At 49.9% G+C, this 25,523-nt stretch overlaps 1 protein-coding gene across 1 annotated transcript in view; it reads right to left on the minus strand.

Moving 5' to 3' along the window:
• Positions 1–304: 304 nt before the first annotated feature.
• The window catches only part of LOC116947119 (procollagen galactosyltransferase 1-like), a 29,075-nt gene continuing 3,856 nt past the window's right edge, over positions 305–25,523 (minus strand). Inside the window, exons 2-12 of the mRNA XM_032962539.2 lie at positions 20,224–20,334; positions 19,444–19,561; positions 17,785–17,919; positions 12,958–13,162; positions 12,347–12,466; positions 8,188–8,264; positions 7,168–7,274; positions 6,603–6,735; positions 4,147–4,274; positions 2,511–2,720; positions 305–1,885 (exon numbers count right to left, since the gene is read on the minus strand). Coding sequence (XP_032818430.2) covers positions 1,300–1,885; positions 2,511–2,720; positions 4,147–4,274; positions 6,603–6,735; positions 7,168–7,274; positions 8,188–8,264; positions 12,347–12,466; positions 12,958–13,162; positions 17,785–17,919; positions 19,444–19,561; positions 20,224–20,334 — 1,930 coding nt within the window. The 3' untranslated portion in view covers positions 305–1,299. The remainder of the gene's footprint in view (positions 1,886–2,510; positions 2,721–4,146; positions 4,275–6,602; positions 6,736–7,167; positions 7,275–8,187; positions 8,265–12,346; positions 12,467–12,957; positions 13,163–17,784; positions 17,920–19,443; positions 19,562–20,223; positions 20,335–25,523) is intronic.

Genomic DNA, 25,523 nt, shown 5'->3' on the forward strand with positions numbered 1-25,523 from the left:
TTTACATCATTTGTGACAGCAGCGTTCACGTGCTTCATGAGTGGAGCCATTCGGCTTGCCAGTGCCAAGTCACGTGGCAGCGGAAGAGAGGCAAGTGGTGAAGCATCATTGCCCAGTTAGCTCTGTGACCAATGTTTAGCACCGGTTAAGTCCAGAAAATGGAATTCCATTGGTTTAGGAAGTTCCTCGTATGATTGGACGGACTGTGTAGGACTGGGAATGTGACCCGGTCAAGTTAGATTAGGATTGGGTCACATACTGATCAGCTGACTTGTGTCCAATCAACTGATTAGTTAAGAAATAATTTCCTTCAATTTTTTTTATTGCAAAAAGTACATGTGAAGTATATGGTTCTACATACTTTCTGTAAAAAATATATAAAGTACACTAAAATAGTGTGTGAAAGAATGTTTTATCTCCACAACACAAATTAAACGCGTGCATAATTCAACCGCTGTGTGTGTAGTGATCACATCGTATCAGACCTGAACTCGGAACCAACTACATTTCCGTAGTATATGAAGCCTCCAAAACCTCGTCCTCTCTCCAGCATACTGTGCCTGCAGTCTGAGGCGGCCACAAGGTGGTATTACAGCAAATAGGTTGCCAAGCTGCTTAGATGTTTCAGTTATCGCCTCGTATGCGTGTATCCGGCCTGGTGGCGCAGCGGGAGAACGGGCGGCTCGCAATCAGGTTGCAGAGTTCAAATCCTGGTTGGGAGGGGTGGTGGAGGTGGGTTGACTCAGCCCATCATCCCTCTGGGGTCGATAAAATGAGCACCACTTTCATGAGTGTCAATAACGGTCGTCCTATGGATACTTTTATCCCCACCCGCCATATGAATGTGGCATTTTTACCAGTGGCTCTGGGCTATAAACAGGAAATGAGCACCAGCAGATAATTAACGAACTATTTCATAACATTCTCTCCAGGAATTCCGGCTTTCCCTCTCATGCATTGTTGCGTAGCAGTGCTCAATGCCGTCGCAACTACACAGCGTCCAGAGGCACCTTCACATGATGGCGGTTAAACTCTGTGTGGCTGAGGGGCCTCCAGACACAATTATCAGCACCAGCCTAGTCGAGAGTTGGTGCTCAGCTTCTGGTGAGAAGAGATGAAAATCGATCAGTTATCCTTTGCCAGGGGTCAATGCTCACAGCCCACATAAGTTGAGAAGACTTTGTGTAGTTACTCTATTACCCCACGAAGCACTCCTAGAACCCCGTTCGACTCAAAGCAATGGATTTGTGTAATGAATAGAGTCCATCGCCCCACGTCTAATAAATACAACCACGTACTTCACAACTCATCGCGCGTCCCGGGCAGAGGCAGAGAGGATCCTGTGATGACATCACCTCCCAGGGATTGAGCTCCAGGAATGTTACCGTCATTCTCACTGCTGCCGCCACTCCCTTTGGCTGCGACACTGTCCTGGTCGGCTTCCTGCGCCGCTACGTCCTCGGCCGGGTTGCTCGTCCGAGCGGCCACCACTGGCTCGTCCGCTTCCCGCCGGCCGTCGACGCCACCGCTGCCGGCGTCGCTCTCGTCGCGATCGCCGCGTCTGTGCCCCTTGCGGAGATCATCGGCATCTCCGCGACCCCGCTCCGGACCGCTGCCACCATTGGGAGCGGCGTCGCGGCTCTGAGGCCTCCCCCTGCTGCCGCCGCCCCTCTCACCGTCGCTCGGCCCCTCCGTCTTACGGGAGCCCCCCCGCACACGACCCTGGGGCTGGGCGTCCGTCGTGGCATCGCCGCTCCAAATGGTGGAGGTCTCCGTGTCACTGAAGTAGCCGGGCTCGCCTGAGTAGTGCGTGGGGTAGGCGAGGAGCGGCGACGCCGAGAACGTGCGCAGGTCTCGCGTGGGGAACTGCGCATTGTACGCCTCCCTGCACGCGGAGGCACGGAATGGACGCACGTATGTGTACGCATGTACGCGTATACACAGGCTCAGCCCTGAGCTAAGCACGACCTGCCCAAAAGTACGAATGAATGGGATTTTATCCAAGCGGATACTGTACGACATTGAGAAAATAAAGGGGGGGGGGGGAAATCACTTAAGATTTATCTGCCACTCGCAATGAGGCCCTTTGCAACTGTATTTGATGTAAATGTCCTTGTCCGTCTACATCCGAGTAAATTAGTCATTTATAGGTAAAATTATAATTTGGACCATGGCAGACAATAGCCTACTCTCTTAAAATAACCTCATTGGATCTTTAAACGTCCGCCGTGAAGCAGAGGGAACGTCGTATTTGTATTTTAAGGTCAATCCACCTGCAGTATTAATCGGGATGGGCCACTGGATCCAAACCGCGAACCTCTGCAACGAGCGGAGAATGCGGCACCGCTGGGCCACCGCGTCGTCGCCCATGTGCGAAGGGCAGCGCTCGTCGAATCTGAAACACGGCCGAGACGTATGCGAGCGAGCGACGTATCCTATGCCCCCCCCAGCCCTCCCCCACACCGCCACGTGACGGTGCCCGCGATGCGCGCCCACGGGCGTTCTCGTACACGGGGTGGGTGCCCGACATCAGTGGCAGGTACTCGTCCACAGGCATCATGCGGCCCAGCGGCCGCCCCTCAACGAGCTTCTTCGCCCCCGATCCGGAGAGCACGTAGGCCAGGCTCCAGTAGGAGTAGCCGGGACGCACCAGGCCCCGCACCGGCGTCTGCACCGGCGCGTCGCCCTCGGCATTCCGCATCGCCTTTCGAGCCAGGTAGCTGTGCACAGGGCGACAATGCGGCGCGGTTTTACATTGCATCACAAAAGGGCACAGTGGTGCGTCCGTGAGCATCATACGGAGCGAGGAGAGAATGATGTCATGGGACGGGGGAGGATGGAGGAGCCGGTCGTCGCCAGCGACGGCTTTCCGAGTCGTCGTTGCCGTCGCTCACGATGTCGCATTCAACCACGCTGCTGCGCCTCAGCTCCGTCAAACTGCGAACGTAATAGAGTTCTCAGCTGGTAAACGAACAATCGTACCTGCTCTATTTTCCTGGTAGTCATCCTCTTGGGTAAGTTCCCTTCTTTCACTGCCAGTTATGTGAACTCAACCGGTTAGACGTTACTTTAGCGCTGCATCACTGCAGCCTTTTGCCTGAACTTTACACGAGACATAAGCCCACTGGCCCCCAAAATAACTAATGATGAAATCTTTCAGAGGTGAGCAACGGTGCGCAGTGTTGATCTCCACAGGCAATCCCTGAGCCAGTGGTAGAAATTCCACATATCCACGACAGGGCCATTCTAATCAAACAACCATTGTTGACATTCCCCCGCAAAGAGGTCACAGGTGGATTTATAAGCCCACTAAGGCGGGAGGCGTTTCAAAATTTCAAGCTTTGGGGACCCACTCCATAAATTTATAAGATCATTCAACGTGTTGTCTCTGGTAAATAGTAAATGCCAATTGTTGTGGTGAGGATGGGGAGGAGGGGGAGGAGGAGGGGGAGGAGGAGGGGGAAGAGGGAGAGGAAGAGGAGGGGGAGGAGGCGGCAGTTGTGAGAAGACGGTTGGTGTTTGATGTGGTCGCACTTCGCCCCTGGAGCCTGAAGCTGCAAGTTGCATTGGGGAATCTGTGAGTGGCAGCCAGCCAATGCAAGTGGCTCCACAGCTAAAAGGGGAGCGGTGCTCTGGCTGGTGTCCAGTCGCGGTCCGTGCGGCGCGCACAGCTGGAGCGCGCGGTCCTAATATTCCAAGCTTTTTAAACGGGGCCCCGAGATTAAGAATAAATAAACACTGGTAGTATTTTTGCTGGTAAACCTCCTTCTCCAGGGTGGTAAGAGGAGGCAGGGGGGGGGGGGGTGATCGCCCCCATCGTGTCCCCCCCACCCCCCCCCCCCAGATTCGCCACTGAAAGAGGTACTAACTTTATTGGCCCTTAAGGGGTGATAGGTAGTGCTGACCCCGGAGTGGCATTTGAACTGTAACGACCCCAGCTTCGAGCCGAATGCTGTCGCTCCACCTCGCAAAGCAATTACCTCCGCTTATTGGTAAGATTCAAAACTTTTGTTTGCCGAAAGTATAAAATAGAAACACGGCCAACGGTCTGCTTGCCACGCTCCTCGTGCTTGTTAAGATGACGTGCGGAGCAACGAACGCGCATGTGCGATGTGTGAAGTGCGCGGGGCTCCTGCGTGAGCGCACATGAGGTCCCACTCGAGCCCAGCTGCCGCCACTTCTGTCATAAGCCTAAGCAGGCGCTTCTTAAAGAAGAGCTCGAAGCGAACGTCGTCCTCGAACACCACCACCTTCTCCATGCGCCGCTCCACGACCTGCACACGCGGACGCACGCACACGCAGCGGCCCGGCCTCGACACGTGGGCGTCCAGCGTATGCCCGGTGGCTCGCAACCGGAAAGTTGCTGGGCCTGAATTGGTGCTCTCTTAACACTTGCACGACGGGTCGTCTATGAAGCTATAATATGCGGGAACCAATTGTATCTGCGTGTGAAGGCATTCATTTAAGAGTGCAAGCAACTCAAACAAAGTCTCAAGGTTACGCCTCGGTCACACACCGTGCAAGCACAGGTGACAGCTCTTGCACACCCAGTACAGCACGGGGACCACATTCTGTCATCATTATCCGGTTGGTGTGGTGGCGGCGGTGAATCACTTGTCCAAAATATGGCCGGGTGGCTCAGGGGTAGAGCGAGTGGCTCGCAATTGGAAGGTTGAGAGTTCACATCCTGGTTTGGGGGAGGTTGACTTATCATCATCCTCTGGGGTCGATAAAGTCAAAACCATTTTGTGGAACAGATCAACAGTTGTTGTCCTGTGGGTAGACTTGCTCCCCGCCATATTAATGTGGAACTTCCACCACTGGCTCTGCAGGGCTGTACACCGGAAATGAGCATCAATGGTTTGGTGCACATTTCAGCAGAAAATCACTGAGTTTTAACTTCAAATGAAAAGTGATGTGCATGACCGTACATGAGCGTGTCACGAGGGGACCCCGCTGCCTTTCTTCAACAAGCAAAAAAATCAGCTCCAGTACAAAAAGAAAAACCCCCGATCTAGATTGTAGCAGACTTAACTATAATAATCAAAACATCAAGGGACTGCATTGGCGTTGGGTTCCAAAAACGGGCAGAGTGATATGGGAAGGTGGCGCGTTACTGCCAGCCTGTGCTGTGCCCGCTCGGCCATAGAGGACGCGAGCCGTTATCTGCCATGCAGATGGCCGTGTGACGTCATCATTGCTGCACGGCGCCGAGTGTCGTATAAATTTGTGATTTGCTCACCTTTCCTATACTTTGCACTCCTATCGTTTTTTTATTTGTTTTGTAACTTTCCGAACCCGTGCACCTACGAGACATCTGTATGAGAGAAAGAGCTTCATAGCTCATTGGATTTCTCCAGGATAAATAAAGATCCTGATTCTGAAGACCAATGTTGATTTTCAGAAAGTGAAAACCAGTCCAGGGTTTACCAACTCAGAAAAAATGGCTGCTGTAAAACATTCATCTGGAACATTTGATGGGGCGAGGGGCAATAGACATTCTACCTCACACGGGAGAGGCAGGCAATTCGTTTAAATGGTACCCACACTTGTCAATGAGGGCTTAAAACACAGAGCAAGACTCACCTTTATCCACTCCGGAGGCATGATGGGCTTAGCCAATCCCACAATGGAATATTAATTTGCAATCTTCAGGTTGTGAGTTGAACACTCCGCTGCCACAGCAGCACATTCATTAAACAAATTAACCACACGTGGCATCGGCGCCATCATTCCTATTGCGCCGGGAGATCGCCGCTGTGTTTCACAGTCTGCGGTAGTTTCACAGGAGGAGTGCTATGTGGTTGTGCGGAGTCCAAACTGAGTAAACGTGCGGTGCAATTTTTAAAATGAGACAAATTTGGGCCAGCACACAATGCCCTATTGTCGTATGTACGATGAACTTCTTTATCACCGTACGTAGCCAACCGCTCTCATTTTACAGCCTTACAGGATTTTTTACGTCTACTGCGAAGCTGACAGCGCGTGGGATGTCATGGTTAACGAACGCCGCGGTAATAACCAGGGCTGCCTGTTGGAATTCGAACCGTGGACCTCTGCAACAAGGAACGACACCTATTGGCATTGGCAAAGACATGCACATATGCATGGGATTTTAAAAAAACACAAAAGATCCCCAATACAGCCTCTAACAGACTGTTAGGTCAAGTGCTGTTAGCAAGCACCTCTTAAGGCCGGCATGGTGCATAAGGGAGTGGGGTTGGTCAGCACCACGTCCGGTCACCTTTGTCTTCCCAGTGCTGATATTTACACACTGCACCAGGTACTCATTTAAGCCTGAGTCGATCTAGGACAGGGGTCAGCTTACCAAAATAACAAGAGCCGCAATGTACCGTGGTGAATATGAGGCGGTGGTCCATAATAAATAACATCACGAAGCAGTCCTTAAAGAGCCACGTGCGACTCCGGAGACGAAGTTTGCCGACCCCTGCACTAGGGGAACCCCAGGGACAGGTTCGTATATTCGCCACCCATGGTGGCCGTGGGAAGGAATCGAACTCGGGTCGCCAGGTTCGTAACACAGTGTGCGAAGCACTGTGAACACCGCTCCCCCTTTGTCTTTGGCATTCGCATGCACGCACCTCTGTCCACACGTTGTAGTGACTGAGAAAGCAGCCGATCTCTCCGCGCGTGATATCGCGCCCTGTGTAGGGGTCCTGGTAGCCGGGCAGCATGTCAACGCCCATGGCGCGCAGCTGGGACGTGTTGAGGGACCTGCATGCTTGCACGCGTGCGCCACACAGACACGGGACACGTGAGCAAACCGATGCGAGATTTTCTTTCTCAATTGAATAAAATGCCCAAGATTTGTTCTCAGAACGGTTTGTGACAGCCACTTGAGGCGACCGCACGGGGTTAGAGTCGGCCGCACGGGGATTCGCTGCTGTGTTGCACAGGCGCGGTTACCGCAGTTACGCTTGTGACAAATTTACATTCCCAGTGCAACCTCTACGGATCGTCGCCACTGTTGGTTGACGATGCTCAAGACGTTTGCTTGAAACATTGTCACGTTAAATCACACGAGTTCCTTCATTCGGGATCGTGAAGTGTGCTGATGCTGTCAACTAAAAAGACACAGAGTTTTCTTGGGTAATCCAGCACAGTAAAAACGACAATGGACTCAGACCCAACCCACTAACCCCTGACCTCCCGTCCACAGCATCGATGACCTTTGCCTTCAGCTCCTGCTCGTGCAAGGCGCGCAGTATGCGCACGCGCCGATCCGCGCGGCGCACCAGGCTGATCACAAACATCTGCACACACGCGCGTGAGTTCACAAAAGATAAGAGACAAAGATCCCCCGTGTAGCCTTGACAAACTGTGAGGCAGAGTGCTGTTAGCGATCACCTATTAAGGCTAGCGCGGTACACGAAGAAATGGGTGGCCAGCACCATGCCCGGCCACCTTTGTCTCCCTAGTGGTGAAGTTTACACATCGCACCAAGTACTAATTTGAGGCTGAGTCGACCTAGGGGAGGCCCAGGACCGGTTCAAATAATTGTCACCGGTGTTGGCCGTGCACAAGCACCAAAAGCGGGTCGCTGGGTTCGTAGCGCAGTGCACTAGCCGCTGCACTACCGCCACTGTCGGGAAGTGTACATTAGTCATGGGTGCTTTTACAAGCCGAGACTGTAATCATTGTTGACAGTGTTTCGCGCGTTGCTGCCGAGGTTGTTTAAAAAACATTTATCGTTACAAGACCATCCCGCATGTGACCACCGTCACCTACATAATTCGTAAATTGCCGAGGAAGAAAAATACACGCAGGCATTGGAGGTGAGAAAGTTTTGCCACCTGTCCGGGTTTTATGGGACTCATCCGGACAGTCTGGGAATCGCCGTCGGTGTTCGGGCGGCAGGAATTATTTGTACCGAGATGTGGTACTGGGGGCCTCATGTTGAACTTCATTGCGGTACTGCATAGTGCACAGGGTTTATTGTAGGGCGACTTAGATGAAAGTCGGAGTTTGATCTGCAGTGGAAAAGGTGGCGGTGCAAAGGCGAGATGCCATCACGGCTAAATCTACTTCTGCTTCCAACGAGCAAAGCAAGCTGAGTCATGCCTCGCCGTGATAAGTCGCCCCAACAGTGCAGGCGGAATCTTTCACGGATCGGCGTTGAGCCGTTGCGATTGATTGTACAGGGAGAAATTCAGTGGCGGTGGTCACCTCGTCGAAGCCCATCTTGTCGGGGACGCGCGGCGGAACGTACACGTGGGGGCTGGTCTCCAGCGGACCCCTCTCCACTGCACGCACCATCGTCATAACCACCACCACAAAAACAAATGTCCCCCATATAGCCTTGACTGTTGAGGCAAGTGCTGTTCGCGAGCACCTATGAAGGCCGACACGGCATACGAGGGGGGTGGGTGGCCAGCCCCACGCCCGGCCGCCTTTGTCTCCCCAGTTGCGATGTTTACACGCCGCACCAGGTACTCATTTGAGGCTAAGCCGACCTAGGGGAGGTCCAGGACTGGTTCAGATAATTGTCACGGGTGTTGGCCTTGAGCAGGAATCGAACTCCGGTCGCCGGCTTCATAGCGCAATGCACTAGCCGCTGCTACTCCCGCTCTCCACTTCTGCCATCACCACCGCCACCACGACCTTCACCAGCCCTCCCGCCATCACAAATCATTGCAAGTTCGAGGTACGTTGCGTCGACACGCAACCGCAACTCAGAACACGCAGTTGCGACTATCGGGGCCACTGCCACGAAGCTCGCCACGACCAGAATCACCAGGCTGCTCTCAAAGAGGCATTTGCCATTTGGCATCTCACTGCAATGGGCAGCAAGTCGTGACAGCAATGCCCATCGCAGGCATGGGCCACCGCAGCACCGAGCTACGCTGACCACGACATTCGGAACACACCCTGCACCCAGATATACAGGTTGCTAAAAAAAATGTTAACACTTCTGAGAATTATTTAACACGTAGGCTTTCGCGACCAATATCATCCATAAGAGGTTTTTTTGGGTTAGATTGCGTAAATATTTAAATGTATCGTTAAAACCGGCCACCACCCGACACCGTCAACTAGTTAAGGTTGTCACGTAAACATTACTAGTACATCACACCGGTGTGTTGGAGAACAAAGCCACAACATTTACAATCGCAGTACGACTTTTTGCCAGTAATTACAACTAGCTTCATCAGGCGATAGCCAGATGTCTGGCTGTCGCCTGATGTGTCTGGCTGTCGCCTGATGAAGCTAGTTGTAATTACTGGCGAAACGTCATACTCAGATTGTAAATGTTGTGGCTGGCTATCCAACACACTGGTGTGCTGTACGATTGACGAATTTGCATGTTCTGTTTACGTGACAACCCTTACTAGTTGGCTGTGTCGGATGGTGGCGGGTTTGAACCCAAATAAACCTCTATTACTCCTGAGAATTTGCAACATTACCACAAGAAATGTGCCTCCGGGCTCTGGAGACCACCTGGAGAATATTCCAGGCAATGACAATGATGGTGTACAAGTGGAGACTGACTTTTTAAAGCTATTAATATACATTTGTTATGTTACAGTGTATTATCCGTTCTTTTTCCATTAAAAACGATAGGTCCCATTTAAGTGTTAACATTTTTTTAAACACCCTGTATTTACAGCAAAGTCCCATGACCTACTCGACACTGCTTCTGTGTGGTGGAAAGTCCACATTACTTTGGCAATCACCAGGGGCTCCGAATAACCCTAACCCAACTCGGGGGAGACGAGGGGCTGAATTGAAACTGAGCAGGATTTGAACTCGTAACCTTGGGCTCATGGGCAAGGCACTCCACCCGCGAAGCTACCACAGCTGATCTGCGTGTAAATGTTTTAACAAATATTTATGAACATTATAGCGAGACGGTTCTGTCAAAATATATTACATCGATAAATGTAAATGTTTAGACGTGACATTTTGTAAACTGTGTGTGCCACAAACACGTGGTGAACTTGGCGGTATTGACGTGGCATAGTACAAAAAGACAAATATCCCCTGTATAGCCTTAACAGACGTTTGGGGCAAGTGCTGTTATCGAGCACCTATAAAGGCCGGCACAGCACACGAAGGGGTGGGTGGCCAGCACCATGCCCAGCTGCCTTAGTCTCCCAAGTACCGATGTTCACACAAACTATTAACATATTTTTTATTTTACCAGGTAAGACCCACTGAGCTATGTAGCTCTTTTTTAGGAACCGACCTGACCTGAAATGATAGCTCAACGAAGTGGCTTTTCACATCGCACCAGGTACTCAATTGAGGCTGAGCCGACCTACGGGAGGCTTTGCATTGGCCTTGAGCGATAATTTAAATCGAATCACCGGGTTCGAAGCGCAGTGCGTTGACCGCTACAAGACAAAGATCCCCCGGATAGCATCAATACTGTTGGGGCAAGTGCTGATAGCAAGCACCTACAGTGAGGGAAAAAAGTATTTGATCCCCTGCTGATTTTGTACGTTTGCCCACTGACAAAGAAATTATCAGTCTATAATTTTAAATGGTAAGTTTATTTGAACAGTGAGAGAGAATAACAACAAGAAAATCCAGAAAAACGCATGTAATTTTTTTTATAAATTGATTGGCATTTTAATGAGGGAAATAAGTATTTGACCCCCTCTCAATCAGAAAGATTTCTGGCTCCCAGGTGTCTTTTATACAGGTAACGAGCTGAGATTAGGAGCACACTCTTAAAGGGAGTGCTCCTAACCTCAGCTTGTTACCTGTATAAAAGACATCTGTCCACAGAAGCAATCAATCAATCAGATTCCAAACTCTCCACCATGGCCAAGACCAAAGAGCTCTCCAAGGATGTCAGGGACAAGATTGTAGACCTACACAAGGCTGGAATGGGCTACAAGACCATTGCCAAGCAGCTTGGTGAGGTGACAATTGCTGCGATTATTCGCAAATGGAAGAAATACAAAATGACTGTCAATCTCCCTCGGCCTGGGGCTCCATGCAAGATCTCACCTCGTGGAGTTGCAATGATCATGAGAACGGTGAGGAATCAGCCCAGAACTACACGGGAGGATCTTGACAATGATCTCAAGGCAGCTGGGACCATAGTCACCAAGAAAACAATTGGTAACACACTACGCCGTGAGGGACTGAAATCCTGCAGCGCCCGCAAGGTCCCCCTGCTCAAGAAAGCACATATACATGCCCGTCTGAAGTTTGCCAATGCACATCTGAGTGATTCAGAGGACAACTGGGTGAAAGTGTTGTGGTCAGATGAGACCAAAATGGAGCTCTTTGGCATCAACTTAACTCGCCGTGTTTGGAGGAGGAGGAATGCTGCCTATGACCCCAAGAACACCATCCCCACCGTCAAACATGGAGGTGGAAATATTATGCTTTGGGGGTGTTTTTCTGCTAAGGGGACAGGACAATTTCACCGCATCAAAGGGACGATGGACGGGGCCATGTACCGTCAAATCTTGGGTGAGAACCTCCTTTCCTCAGCCAGGGCATTGAAAATGGGTCGTGGATGGGTATTCCAGCATGACAATGACCCAAAAAACACGGCCAAGGCAACAAAGGAGTGGCTCAAGAAGAAGCACATTAAGGTCCTGGAGTGGCCTAGCCAGTCTCCAGACCTTAATCCCATAGAAAATATGTGGAGGGAGCTGAAGGTTCGAGTTGCCAAACGTCAGCCTCAAAACCTTAATGACTTGGAGAAGATCTGCAAAGAGGAGTGGAACAAAATCCCTCCTGAGATGTTTGCAAACCTGATGGCCAACTACAAGAAACGTCTGACCTCTGTGATTGCCAACAAGGGTTTTGCCACCAAGTACTAAGTCATGTTTTGCAGGTGTCAAATACTTATTTCCCTCATTAAAATGCCAATCAATTTATAACATTTTTGATATGCGTTTTTCTGGATTCTGTTGTTGTTATTCTGTCTCTCACTGTTCAAATAAACGTACCATTAAAATTATAGACTGATCATTTCTTTGTCAGTGGGCAAACGTACAAAATCAGCATGAGATTAAATACTTTTTTCCCTCACTGTATGAAGGCCGGAACGGCACACGAGGGGGTGAGTGGCCAGCACAACGCCCGGCCGCCTTTGTCTCCCCAGTGGTGATGTTCGCACACCACACCAGGTGCTCATTTGAGGCTGAGTCGACTGAGAGGAGGCCCAAAACCGGTTCAGATAATTGTCACTGGTGTTGGCCATGAGTGGGAATGGAACTTGGGTCGTCGGATTTGTAGCGCAGCGCACTAACTGCTGCACTACCGCACGCACAAACGTCCGGGTTGCGTGCGTTGTGCTTGCGCAGTGGCGACACGGCCGTCGGGGATGTGTGTGCTTTTGCGCGTGTCGCGCTCAACGTACACATGATCTCCAGATGGGCGTGCACAAAGTTGTCCACCGCATCCTCATGGGATAGGTGGGGCCGCGTGGGAACCTCCAGGTACCCAAACACCCTCTGGTTGCACACGTACATAGGAACCTCTGCAGGAGCGATGGGAGAAAGAGGGGTTACAGTGAGCTGAGATCCATCGCGCCGCTACCAACACGCCTGTTGGGGCGGCTCGCGAATGTCGCCGCATGTCGACTGCAGCGGAGGGTAAAGAGCAGTGGCGAGGTGCGGTGGTGGCGTCGGCAACTTTGGCCATGGGTCTCGGGTTATGAAAGGTCCTTCGTTGGGTCTTCTTCGCCGGGCGGCGTTAAATCCGCGGTACTTATCTTATCAACCCTGCGGGGAGGAGGACGATGGGTCGAGTCAACCCAGGACCAGGATTTGAACTCGGGACCTTACGATTGCCAGCCGCTCGCTCTCCCACCAAGCCCGCTCGCACGTGGTTAGGGTCGAAAGAAGGTCTCTAAGCTATTATTATCGTCACCTTTGATTTGTCGTCAACTCCGCGTGGTACACGCGTGCCCTAACGGCTTTGCGCGCCCCACGGCCCGTGCCGGTGACCCCCTCCTCTGCATGCGCTCACCAGCCTTGCGTGCGGAGAACGCAAACGCCATTATGTCGTCGAGCGCCCACGTGTAGTGTGGGTGCGGTGGGTAGAAGGTGAGATGGCGCGCACGCGCCCGCCGCAGGTCCAGCAGCATGGTCGAGTGCACCATGGGCACCGGGAAGCAGCCACGCTTGCGCCGCTCCCGGATACGAGGGTACTCCGGGGTCCGCTTGTAGTAGCCCTGCGGGCACAGCGTGGGGTGAAACGCCAGTTCGGCGCTATGATGACATTTAAACATTGCCGTTGGAATTTGCGGATTTCTCTTTTCTCACACCGGCTGCCCCACTGTCAGCCTACGGAGTGGGTTCAGCACTGGCGTCCTTTGTCATTGCCGCTTTCCCATCCAGGGCCTACTACACTGTCTGGCAGCCCTCCTCAAAACACAGGGCTCAGCCAACCACTGGAACCTACACCTCGACTAACTCACTATCTCCCTCTGAACCAAGCCCGTGCTTCTGGCACAGTGCCGTTTCTCCGTGTGGCTGCTCCAATTGTTGTGGAATCGCATCCTCGCTACAACATACGCAGCAGCAGCAGTGTCGTGAAATTCTCCGCCACTTCTAAGAGGCGGTTGTGAAACCTGCTGTCGTCCTTTTAGTCGGTACATAACGAACCCCCAAGTCGCCACTAGAAATATTTTTCGAGCCTTTCGTGAAAATAACATTTGCACGTTGTTAATAGTTGCTATTATGGTGTGTATTTAGTTTAACTAGGTAAAGAACCAAGTAAGGAACTCTAAGAGACAAGAATAGTCTCAAGGGTAGCCTTCTGAAATGCAGGCGTTGTCCTCGCGTTCACATTAAGCCACGTGTCTGGCTTCGGCCCTTCCCCTGGTTTGCCGACCGTCAGGGCCTCTCCCAGCTGGCAGGCACCTATGGGTACCATCCTGTATCACCTCCTGCTCATCGCAAGTGCTCTACAGCAAGCCTGCCCTTGCCCTGATCGTTAGCCATTAGCCAAGGGAGTTGTCCTCAGTAACTTTGGTAATATAGAATGAGAATAAAATAATAAATTGATAAAATAAAATAACACAATAAAATTATCACGACGTTTCGGCCACAACACAAGCAGCCTTCATCAGGTGAAGGGACGAGACTGTCTGGAGGACAGCGCTGGAGCGAAAAAGCCACGCTCAGATCGCGACCTTTAAGCTTAGAGTCGCGGCATCTCTTCAGAAAGGTGAGAGACTCGATTAGTTGAGCCTTCTTATCCCAGAGTCTGTTGAATGATCTTAAGGTTGTGTGGAATCCCTCCCCGTAGAGGCGGTTAAATTTTGATTTAAAGCTTTCGTGACTGCAAGGATTCATCTTCTTTGGTTCTTTCGGTAAAGTCACGTAGAATGAGAATAAAATAATGAATTTATAAAATAACACTATAAAATTCTCACGACGTTTCGGCCACAACACAAGCGGCCTTCATCAGGTGAAGGGACGAGACTGTCTGGAGGGCAGCGCTGGAGCGAAAAAGCCACGCTCAGATCGCGACCTTTGAGCTTAGAGTCGCGGCATCTCTTCAGAAAGGTGAGATACTCGATTAGTTGAGCCTTCTTATCCCGAAGTCTGTTGAATGATCTTAAGGTTGTGTGGAATCCCTCCCTGTAGAGGCGGTTAAATTTTGATTTAAAGCTTTAGTGACTGCAAGGATTAATCTTCTTTGGTTCTTTCGGTAAAGTCACGTAGAATGAGAATGAAATAATAAATTGATAAAATAAAATAACAATAAAATTCTCACGACGTTTCGGCCACAACACAAGCGGCCTTCATCAGGTGAAGGGATGAGACTGTCTGGAGGACAGCGCTGGAGCGAAAAAGCCACGCTCAGATCGCGACCTTTAAGCTTAGAGTCGCGGCATCTCTTCAGAAAGGTGAGAGACTCGATTAGTTGAGCCTTCTTATCCCGGAGTCTGTTGAATGATCTTAAGGTTGTGTGGAATCCCTCCCCGTAGAGGCGGTAAAATTTTGATTTAAAGCTTTCGTGACTGCAAGGATTCATCTTCTTTGGGTCTTTCGGTAAAGTCACGTAGAATGAGAATAAAATAATAAATTGATAAAATAAAATAACACAATAAAATTCTCACGACGTTTCGGCCACAACACAAGCGGCCTTCATCAGGTGAAGGAACGAGACTGTCTGGAGGACAGCCGCCTCTACGGGGAGGGATTCCACACAACCACACAACCTTAAGATCATTCAACAGACTCCGGGATAAGAAGGCTCAACCAATCGAGTCTCTCACCTTTTTGAAGAGATGCCGCGACTCTAAGCTTAAAGGTCGCGATCTGAGCGTGTCTTTTTCGCTCCAGCGCTGTCCTCCAGACAGTCTCGTCCCTTCACCTGATGAAGGCCGCTTGTGTTGTGGCCGAAACGTCGTGAGAATTTTATTTTATTTTCATTCTACGTGACTTTACCGAAAGAACCAAAGAAGATGAATCTTTGCAGTCACGAAAGCTTTAAATCAAAATTTAACCGCCTCTACGGGGAGGTATTCCACACAACCTTAAGATCATTCAACAGACTCCGGGATAAGAAGGCTCAACTAATCGAGTCTCTCACCTTTCTGAAGAGATGCCGCGACTCTAAGCTTAAGGGTCGCGATCTGAGTATGGCTTTTTTGCTCCAGCGTTGTCCTCCAGACAGTCTCGTCCCTTCACCTGATGAAGGCCGCTTGTGTTGTGGCCGAAACGTCGTGAGAATTTTATTGTGTTATTTTATTTTATCAATTTATTATTTTATTCTCATTCTACGTGACTTTACCGAAAGAACCAAAGAAGATGAATCCTTGCAGTCACGAAAGCTTTAAATCAAAATTTAACTTTGGTAATAACTATGCATTTGTAGTGTTATGTTGCACCGTTTTATCTTCTGATTCAATTGTTTTGAGTATGCATTAAATGGCAATGAAAGGCTGTAAGATGTGCGTGACTTTAAAAAAAACCGTGCATTCCAGTTCGACTGTCACACACGAGCTATTTAACTGTTAAACGTTTACCAATGTTACATTTTTATTTAAAGCTTTCATGGTTCTTTCGGTAAAGTCATGTTTATCAATGTTGTTAAAGAGTCAAGAGGATACGTGCAGTTTCATTCATCGGTCCGTCGAGCACGAGGTTTTTACAGCTCACGTCATCTTGACGGCGCGCGGGGACTTTGTGGATTACTTGCCACACACAGCCGCGGATAGGGGCTCCCCACAAGCTGCTCGGCTCTGTGGCACAGCCACTCGTCTGCTCGACAAAGTGCATGGGCACCTCTCGTTTGTTGGAATGAATAATAGGCTAACTCGGGTACCTTCGTGTGTGTGTGCATGTACACACAAGTAGTGTAGTGGCTTGCACACCTTCCAAGTCCACTGTGAAGCAGAGGGCGCGTGGTATGTCACATTCAATGCACTCACGGTATTAACCAGAGCAGCCTGCCGGGTTCAAACCGCAAACCTGTGCAACAAAGCGGCGAACGCGCCACCGATGGGACCACGTCATTGTGCCCCCCCCGGGGTGTGTGCGCGCGCATGTGTAGAGGAGTAGTTCGGGGACGTTACGTCATGCGCGCCTTCCGGTGCGATGACGTCATGGGAAGTGACGTCCTGCGTGCTGTGCGGAGTGATGACGTCATGTCTCCTCAGGGTACTTAAGGTGGAGCCCGTGACGAAAGCGGGGTCGTTGTGGGAACCCGGGAAGGTGAACGGTGGAAGAGTGAACCAGGGGTAGGGCTCACGGAGTCTGGAGAGAAGCTGGCAGTAGCGATAGGAGTAGCTGCTCTCCTCGGTCGGTCGGTGTTGGCTGATCCCCTGGCTGACGCAGAGGAGAGAGCCCGGGAGCTAGCCGAGCTAAGGGACAGACAGGGTGAGGGTCCAGGTGAAGGACCTAGTGTAGGAACCCTACCCCTGGGGAAGAATTCTAATATCTTAATAAATACCCGGTGTAAGCCCCTAATAAACAACTGGCGTAAGCCCTCACAGAAGATCTGCCTCCGAGTCGTCATTTGCAACATAACAACTGGTGTCAGATGTCGATGGCGGCCAGTCTGGGCCCGCAGCCTCCTCCCGCGCAGGCTGCAGTTGCCCTCCCACCAGGGCACATCACTGTGGCCCCGGACTCCGGGGTCATCGCAGGGAGAGCTCCGGTGCAGCCCTCGCCATCCATCCGTTCCTCCAGTTGGGCCTTGCACTCCGCTGCCGGCTTTTACACCATGCCAGCGAAGGGTACCAGCTTTCTTGAATTTAATCAGCAAAGGTTCGATGGCCACTTCCGACACCAAATGTTGTATAATAATTCTTGACAACCAGGAGGCTTGTAGAACCACACGGAGACGGAACTTCAGGTAAGGGCTTACACCGGTTTAATAACACTCTTCACACGACTCTGTGTACTGCACACTCACTGACTGGTTACACTCTACACTCGACACCCGTTATGGTGCGTGTCAAAACTCTGGCCTGCACGTGGAACTGCTTCCAACTATCTATGCCCCGGTACAGCTTCCCTTGCCTACTTCCTCGTCTGGCCCGGGCGGGGGCTCACCCATCACCGCCCGGCGACGAGGTGAGGCCTCTACCCCTCTAGCCTTTCTTCGGCGGCAGCTGGGATGTCTTCCACGCAGGCTCTCATTCCTCTTTCTATGGCGGACACTACACTTTCCCTCCGGCGACCCCACCCTCGTCCCGGGGTCCCCCTTAAGTACCCTGCCGCCTGGATGACATGACGTCATCACATCACGTCATCCCACTCCTCTACAGATGACATGACGTCATCCCACTACTCCTATACATATGTACGCAGGCCCGCGAATGTGTGTGTGTGGTACCTGGGTAGTGATGCCACACCAGAAGTTGGAGTAGGCAGACCGAGACTCCATCATGGGGGCGACGATCGTGCGGTTCTGGCTGATCAGGAAGGAGATGATTTGCGAGTCCACGATCACGTTGTCTGCATCCACAAACTACGCGCACATGCACCGGACGCACGGGCAACAGCAACGCGACTCGTACAGCCTCACGACAATACAAATATCCCCCGTATAGCCTTAATACCCTTTTGGGGGAAGTGCTGTTAGCGAGCACCTATAAAGGCTGGCACGGGCACACGAGGGGGTGGGTGGCCAGCACTACACATGGCCACCTTTAACAGCCTCACAATGTCACTGTTGCCCTTGAGTGAGCTGCAGGACTCTCCATCAGAAGTTATCTTAGATTCAGTAGCGGCTTTGCCTTTCGAACATGCAGTGACACCACGAGTCATTATCTTTTGATGCCACCATCCACCAAGAAATTATTCCGGAAATGAATCGAGGAACCGTCCGGCCAAGTCTAGGGCACGATGGGTCAAATCTGCCTTTGGAACACGGAGCAGCCAATCGTTATCAGGCTGGGTGCTGCTATTCGCCAATAGACTGTGACGTTTTGTGTTCAGCCGCTCATGTAAACATTCATCTTCCGACTGCTTCGGCATCACAAGAACTGATTTTGACGCACCACCACCACCCCGCAAGATTTTCTGACCGGGGTTGTGAATTTTTGGAAAAAAAAAGAATGATTGCGATAAATGTGCTTTTTTAAATATATATACTGTGCACCACCACCGGCATCACGCCAATACGTTCACATGTTACTTCACGCAGTGAGTTACTGAGGAGCGAATATTCTGAGGTTTGCAGACAGCCCTGCGTGTATGACTGCTGAACAGTGCCTATACAGTCGAATTGCACAGTTGTACACTTTGCAAACAAATACGGGCAAAGTTTACGACCTTTCTAAACTCTGCGCAGAAAGCCACCAACGTAAACACGAACAACGGCTTGCGCTCACGTGCAGAAGCAATGCACGCACGTGCTGAATGGTCATAAAACGCAAGTCCACCAGCGCAAATAAAAAAAAATTCTGAATCAAATTCATTCATGCAGAAATCAGTGTGACACGTGCCGGCACAGGTTGCGTGGCACAGTGATCAGTGCGCTGCGCTGCACTGCGAGTTCAATCCCCGCTCACGATCATCACAGTGGCAGCAAATACTTGAACTTGTCCTGGGCCTCCCTTAGGTAAACTCAACCTTAAACAAGTGCCTGGTGCAGTGTGTAAAAACATCAGCATCGAGGAGACGAAGGTGGCCGGGCGTGGTGCTGGCCCTCACCCCCTCATATGCCGTACCAGCTTTGTATGTACATATGTTAAACTTATTTTGCATCGTACGCAGGCAACCGTGCTAACCAGAGGTGCAGAGCTATCATAGATGCTCGCTAACAGCACTTTCCCAGAGAGTCTGTTGAAGGGCATACTGTATGGGAGACCTTTTGTCTTTTCTGTACACAGCCCTACGGAACGCCACACACGACAAGGCTTCATCGAGTGTGGGCTACGCGCCGCTCACCGTCCTAGTCCTGTACTTATCAAGGCCCGGTTGAGCGCGGGTGACCGCGTCTACACATGGTAGAAGCCGCCCGTGATACGGGGGAGGGGGGGGCACTCACAAAGATGAAGTCGGACCAGCGATTGCGGGCGTGCATCAGCGCCATTTGCCGTAGCCGCATGACGTGGTCGTAGCGCGAGGATGGCCAGTGCCGCGGGCCGATCTCGTCTGCGTAAAACCTGAGGGCACGTGCCAACATCAACACGCCGGACGCTCACCACCGCCACCATCATGATTAGAATTCTCAATCAGTCAGCCAAAAGGGTTTTTTATTAGAATTGGCAATTGGGGCACTATTCGAGTCGTGAGAACAATCAATCGGCAACCAATGGAATGATCGGAATTGTGAATCATTCTGTGATGGAATTATTTCTTATTTTACGGGCAATAATTACGTCAACTTGCAATGTACCCTCAAAGAATGAGACAGAACGACTCAGAGGAGCGAGGAGGAACCACAGACGCTGTGAGCCGGCGCCAACAATTGGCAAGTTCTGCGGTCCTCTTAATATTTTGTCTTCATCGGTGCAAGTAACGAGTGCTTACATGTGGGACAAAACTGGAGCGCCCAGAGAAAACCCACGCGTGCGAGGGAGAAACACTCGATCTCATACAGATGGAACAGATGGTACCGAGTCAGAGTATGGTATCACTTCAATGCACACAGGAGGGGAGTCTTGCAGAATCTGTGCAGCGATGTAGCAACCCTCTGCTGCCTACACTGCACTTGGCCGACAGGCCGCGTGCAGCATAATCACCGCCGCCCAGCTAGGGGTCAAGCCCGGGTGAGCAGAAACCTCAATCACCCGTCTCTCCCGTGCGCACGCACGTACGCACGCACCTGGGCTGGTCCTTGTGCGTCCACGCCACGTGGTGGTATGTGTGGCCCACGGCCGACAGCCACTCCTCCAGCATGGCCGTCGTGTTGTCCACGTTGTGGTCGGTGGCGATCCTGCGGGGGTGGAGACCACGCACCCTGCCTCAACAGGCGAGCGAGAATCCCTTGCGGGCCTTCGCAGAGTGTTAACGAGCAGACAGTAAGCCTCCTGCGGATACACATCTGTCCCCTACACATCCCATCAGCCACACAGCCTCCTTCTGGGAGTGCACAGTACCAGCAGCATTGGTTCAAGATAAGCAAACTCTGGACAGGTTTCGACATTCAATGTTTCATCAGCTGGGTCAGGCCAGCTCGAAGCAAGTCTGGTCAACTACTGTAGTTATTTCTTTTCATTTACGTTTGTTTACCCACGCAGGCCTTGCCGAGTCTTCAAAACCCGAGAGGTTTCCGACTCCGAGAGGGCGTTCGACGAGGAGATGGAGCAATGAGATTGATTAGTGTGCAGCAGGTGCAGGACGGATTGTTGCATCGCAGGATCATCAGAGGTGATGCAGCTTGGAGAGATAAGTTAATGTTGTTTAATGAGGGCGAAACGCAAGAGACCAGAATATGGTAATACCTCGATATGCGAATAATTTATATACGAAGTTTAAGTATCAAGCACTTTGATTTTAATGGAAAAAAGTTAAACAATAACTAACACCGAACTCACTAAATAGTACTATATATAAGAATAACGTTTCTTCACTTTTTATTGTGTGTCAGTTTATAATTGTAATACTGTAAAATATAAAATATATTATGTCCAATATATATTGTCTTTGTTTGCAAAATGAATGGTAAGCTATGAAGTGTTCATAGTATGAAACAGTTACAAATGCTGGAAACGCATCCTCACAGGACGAATGCTGTAGGTTATTATACATTCCAAGTTTCAAAACACGAACAAAGTCTAGGAACACGTACACTTCGTATATCAAGGTATTACTAAAGTCTCATGGGCAAGAGTGACCGGGTCAGGGGCGAAACTATGGTTGGGTGTTGGGGTACGTGGCAGCCGTTATGCGAAGCATAGGGGCCAAGTCGGCCACAAAGGGTCCCCGAATCAACAACATGTGAACTAAATTTATCTTAGAAATATTTATTAAAAATTAGCTCCGGTCTACCATGGACCGAGCCCCGACTAAGGCATCTGGCTATCGTATCATTAGCGCAGCGTAAAGTTGCGCGATCCACCCCCTTTGAGGGAATCCTAGAGTGATGAGCCGGCATGAAATCAAGACGCACGGTAACTTAATTTTGAGTATTGTACCTTCAAATCATTTTCATTAATCACTGTCACTGTGAGACTGTCCTCCTTTAAACAAATACGTGCTGCTACTAAAACAATAAAAAACAAATAATAATCGGGTTTTCCCCTTTTTTCCGGCAACAAAACAGGTGTTAAGATGTTAAAACACCAAACTTAAACCTTTTACAAGGAACACCTTTTGGTGTCTTCTGGTCTAACACCGTTTGAGATGAGGCTCAAAAGAAAGCTGTCTCTGGTGTGGACCAATCAGTTTCAAGGACATGCATATATTATCAGAGTATGTTTTTTGTTTGCATTATGACCACAAGCATTGTGGTTAATGCAGACATGATTCCTTGTAAAAGGTTTCAGTTTGGTGTTTTAACATCTTAACACCTTTTTGTGCCAGTTAAAAGGGTAAAACCTATTGCTATATCTTGTTACTGGTAAAGGAGGTCTCATAATGTAAATGCTCACCCCGAGCCCTCAATACTCTGATAGTGTGCTGTTTTTGAGTTGTACGCCTTTTGGCGTCTTCTGGTCCAACACCAGTGGAGACTAGGCTCTAAGAAAAGCTGTCTCGGGTGTGGACCAATCAAATTCAAGGACAGTGCATATTATTATCAGAGTTGTCTCTTTTGTTTGCATTTTGACTGCTTGTGTTGTGGTTATTGCAAACATGATGCCTTGAATAAAGGTGTCAGTTTTTGTGCCAGTTAAAAGGGTAAAACCTATTGCTATATCTTAACACCTGTTTTGTTGCCAGAAAAAAGGGGAAACACCTATTGTCATATTTTGGTACTGGCAAAGGATGTCCCGTGATGTACAATATAAAGAGTATAGTTATAGCCTAACATATTATTGTATACATGTTGAAAAACCATCCGTAGCTATTTCAGTAAAAGTGAGTTGGGAGAAAGGGGGGGGGTGCAAAGTCGGATCTTGCACACCCCCCCCCCCTCCCCGTTTAAATCGGTCGTTGCGCCCCTGGACCTGGGCATGAGTCTGCCAGCTGGGGGTGACGATTTCTGCCGTGTAATTCAGTCACTTGCGGTGTAAACCTCGAATTTGACAAATATGGACCCCGACGGCAGCGGCGGTGGCACATGATTGGCCTACTCTTTGGAATGATGCCACAGGACCTCAAACTTTCACTGATGAAGCAGACGGCGTGCAGTGTTATCACGGTTACTACAACTGCTGATTACTACACAACGTGGGGGGCATCATACAGTAGTGGATTGAACACGGCTGACCATGACGATGATGTTCTAGGACAGAGGAAGTCTAAGGATGGGTGGGAGACGTGGCATTGCAGTCGTGGCGTCTCCAGTGTCTCAATTGGGGCCACCCCTTTGTGTTATGTGCGTCGAGCCGTACAGTCGCTTCAGACGCAGAACCACCACTCACAAGCCTCCCCGCACCAGTGTGAGGCCAATCTGCCACCGGCCAGCTGTTTATGGGCAAGGGCCTCCTCCGTTAGGGGGTTCGTGACTGATGCAAACTCATGCCGAGGTCATTCCTGCCCATAAAATTACTATAGTAGTAATATCTCGAAATTACACAAAGTGTATGCGTTCATGGAGCTTCAACGCGTTGCTCGTGTTCACCCAGGTCGGACCCACTGAGTCTCGCGACTCCCTTTCAGGAGGGTCACACCAAAGGGTATTGAAGCAATGGGTGATGTTGCTGCAGTGTGTGTAATCCCGAATCAAGTAATGTGCCAGTACTTTTATCCGCGTTGGCATGTGGCCAAAAGCAGTTATATTGTGCGTCTTTTGTGTAGCATAGTGTTATTAATATTACAAAATAATGGCCACCATACTGCAGAGCCAGCATGTGCAGGACAGGCACGGTGGACACCAGATCTTACAGCACGGCCTCTGGAAAACGTCCAAGCGGAAACCTTGCAACGTGTGTGATTGTGCACACCACACATGGCTCTACGATGACTGGGAGCGGTCTGATTGCTGGAAGGAGGGAAACTACTTTCACAAATAATGGTAAACACGACCCTCTCTTACTCGCTATCTTATCAGTAACTCCTGTTATCCACGGGAACCAATCAATCGGTAATCCATCCTGCTATCTGCCGATTCCACTGTCCATCAATGCACGGATAAGAAGAGTGAAACACCACAGTAACGCGATTATCTTCCAGTGAGACGAGGAGTTGTGCTCAACGTTGAACATGCTGTAAACATTTCCTGGGGATGAGACAGGTTAAGGGATAGAACTGTGTAGGACAGTGTTCTTCATTGCAAGGCCCTCGGGCCACTGGCGGCCCCTGGTGCAGCCCCCGACAATACACAAATGGTCAAAACACCCCCCATCATCATCGTGCTGTCAAATCCCCAATGGTTTCAAATGCGTGGCGATCCACACACTGATGATGTCTTATCGGCGAAAGTGGCCTCCACTCTGAAAATTTGTGAAGAACACTGGGTTAAGGTATTGGAAGAGATGGGAGTTCATGTAATTTGTGGCCAGGTCTGTATAGCTCAGTGGGCCTTACCTGATCAAATAAAAGCAGTTTATAGTTTGATTTTTACAGATAGTTTAAGTCCCTTCCAGGCCATCGCCTTCTCTCGCGATGCAGCAATCCATCACGCTCCTGCACACGAGCCGATTTCATCGTTCTGTGCTCATGGCAGATGCATTCCCTCCCTTACGTTGGCGTAGACCAAAGTACGTTTCGCAGACCTACATTCAGCGTGCCACTGTTGAAGCTTTGTGCGTGATGGCCCCTCGTAGGCGCTGCTCAAGGCCACGTTTCGTGATGTCCGCCCACGTGGCAACTGCAGCGCTCTGCTAGATCACCACAGATGTTCCGACGTGCAACAGGAATCTCTCGCCGCTGCCATTCCTTGTTAAGGCTTACCGAACTCAGGTTGAAGACATGAATGCATCAGCTCCTGCCCGTCCGTCTACCCATCTGTCTTTAGCAGGAGCGTCACGATAACTATCGTAGATATGATCCAGTATTCACAAACGCTTCAGTAGAAGTGCACATGTTAACTATTAAGGATTTACAGAAAACAGCAAGTTCATTAAAGTGGTACCCCAAGACGTGGTAATGAAAACTATCCTGATGACACCTTTACATGACAGACGACACCGCACCAGTCATTCTGGAAGCCATCTCTCTCATTATAAAGCAGCGCATTCATAACCTTTTTGTGGAAGACAGACGGATGGTTCCCATTGCACCGCATTTTTCTCGTTACAAGACACGTGTGCCTTCCCCCAGCATCCACTCATGAACAAAATTAACTCAACATTTATGGGTGCATCTTACAATATGGTTTTGATTACTGAGGGCATGGGGTTCATCAGTGAGGGAAATATTGCAGTAGTTCTTCATTGCAAGGCCACACCGCTGGCCCTGGTAGCCTTCTCGTGTGGCCGCTGATGTGCCGCCCCCAACAATACACAAATAGTTAAAACAATACACAAATATTCTTGCTTCTTTCGGTAAAGTCACGTAGAAAGAAAACAATAAAATAAAAAAATATAAAACAATAAAATTATCACGACGTTTCGACTGCAACACAAGCAATCATCATCAGGTGTGAAAACCACAACAAGAAAATTTGAAAAAAGTGGCGGTTAATTAACGTTAGCACCACGGATAGCGATTTGACAGTTTGTTCAGATGGACGAGTCCATCTATTTTTGATTTAAAGCTTTCGTGACTGCAGTAATTCATATTCTTAGCTCTTTCGGTAAAGTCACGTTGAAGGGAAACAATAAAATAATAAAATATATATAAAACAATAAAAATTCTCACGACGTTTCGACCATAAGACAAACGGTCGTCATCAGGTGTGTCGGTTTGCATTAATATATTTATTTCCAAACGGTGTATTTATTTATTTATAAAAAGCGTCAGCGCCACGCGCAGCGATTTGGCAGTTTATTTAGAAGGACTAGTCCATCTATGTTCTGAAAAGAGGAGGGGGGAGACGAAAAATTTATGTATGCTGTCTGAAAGCCACTGTAAGCGTGA

This window comes from Petromyzon marinus, chromosome 29, assembly GCF_048934315.1.
Source record: "Petromyzon marinus isolate PM22_M1 ecotype Great Lakes invasive population chromosome 29, UKy_Petmar_22M1.pri1.0, whole genome shotgun sequence".
NCBI classification, from domain to species: Eukaryota; Metazoa; Chordata; class Hyperoartia; order Petromyzontiformes; family Petromyzontidae; genus Petromyzon; species Petromyzon marinus.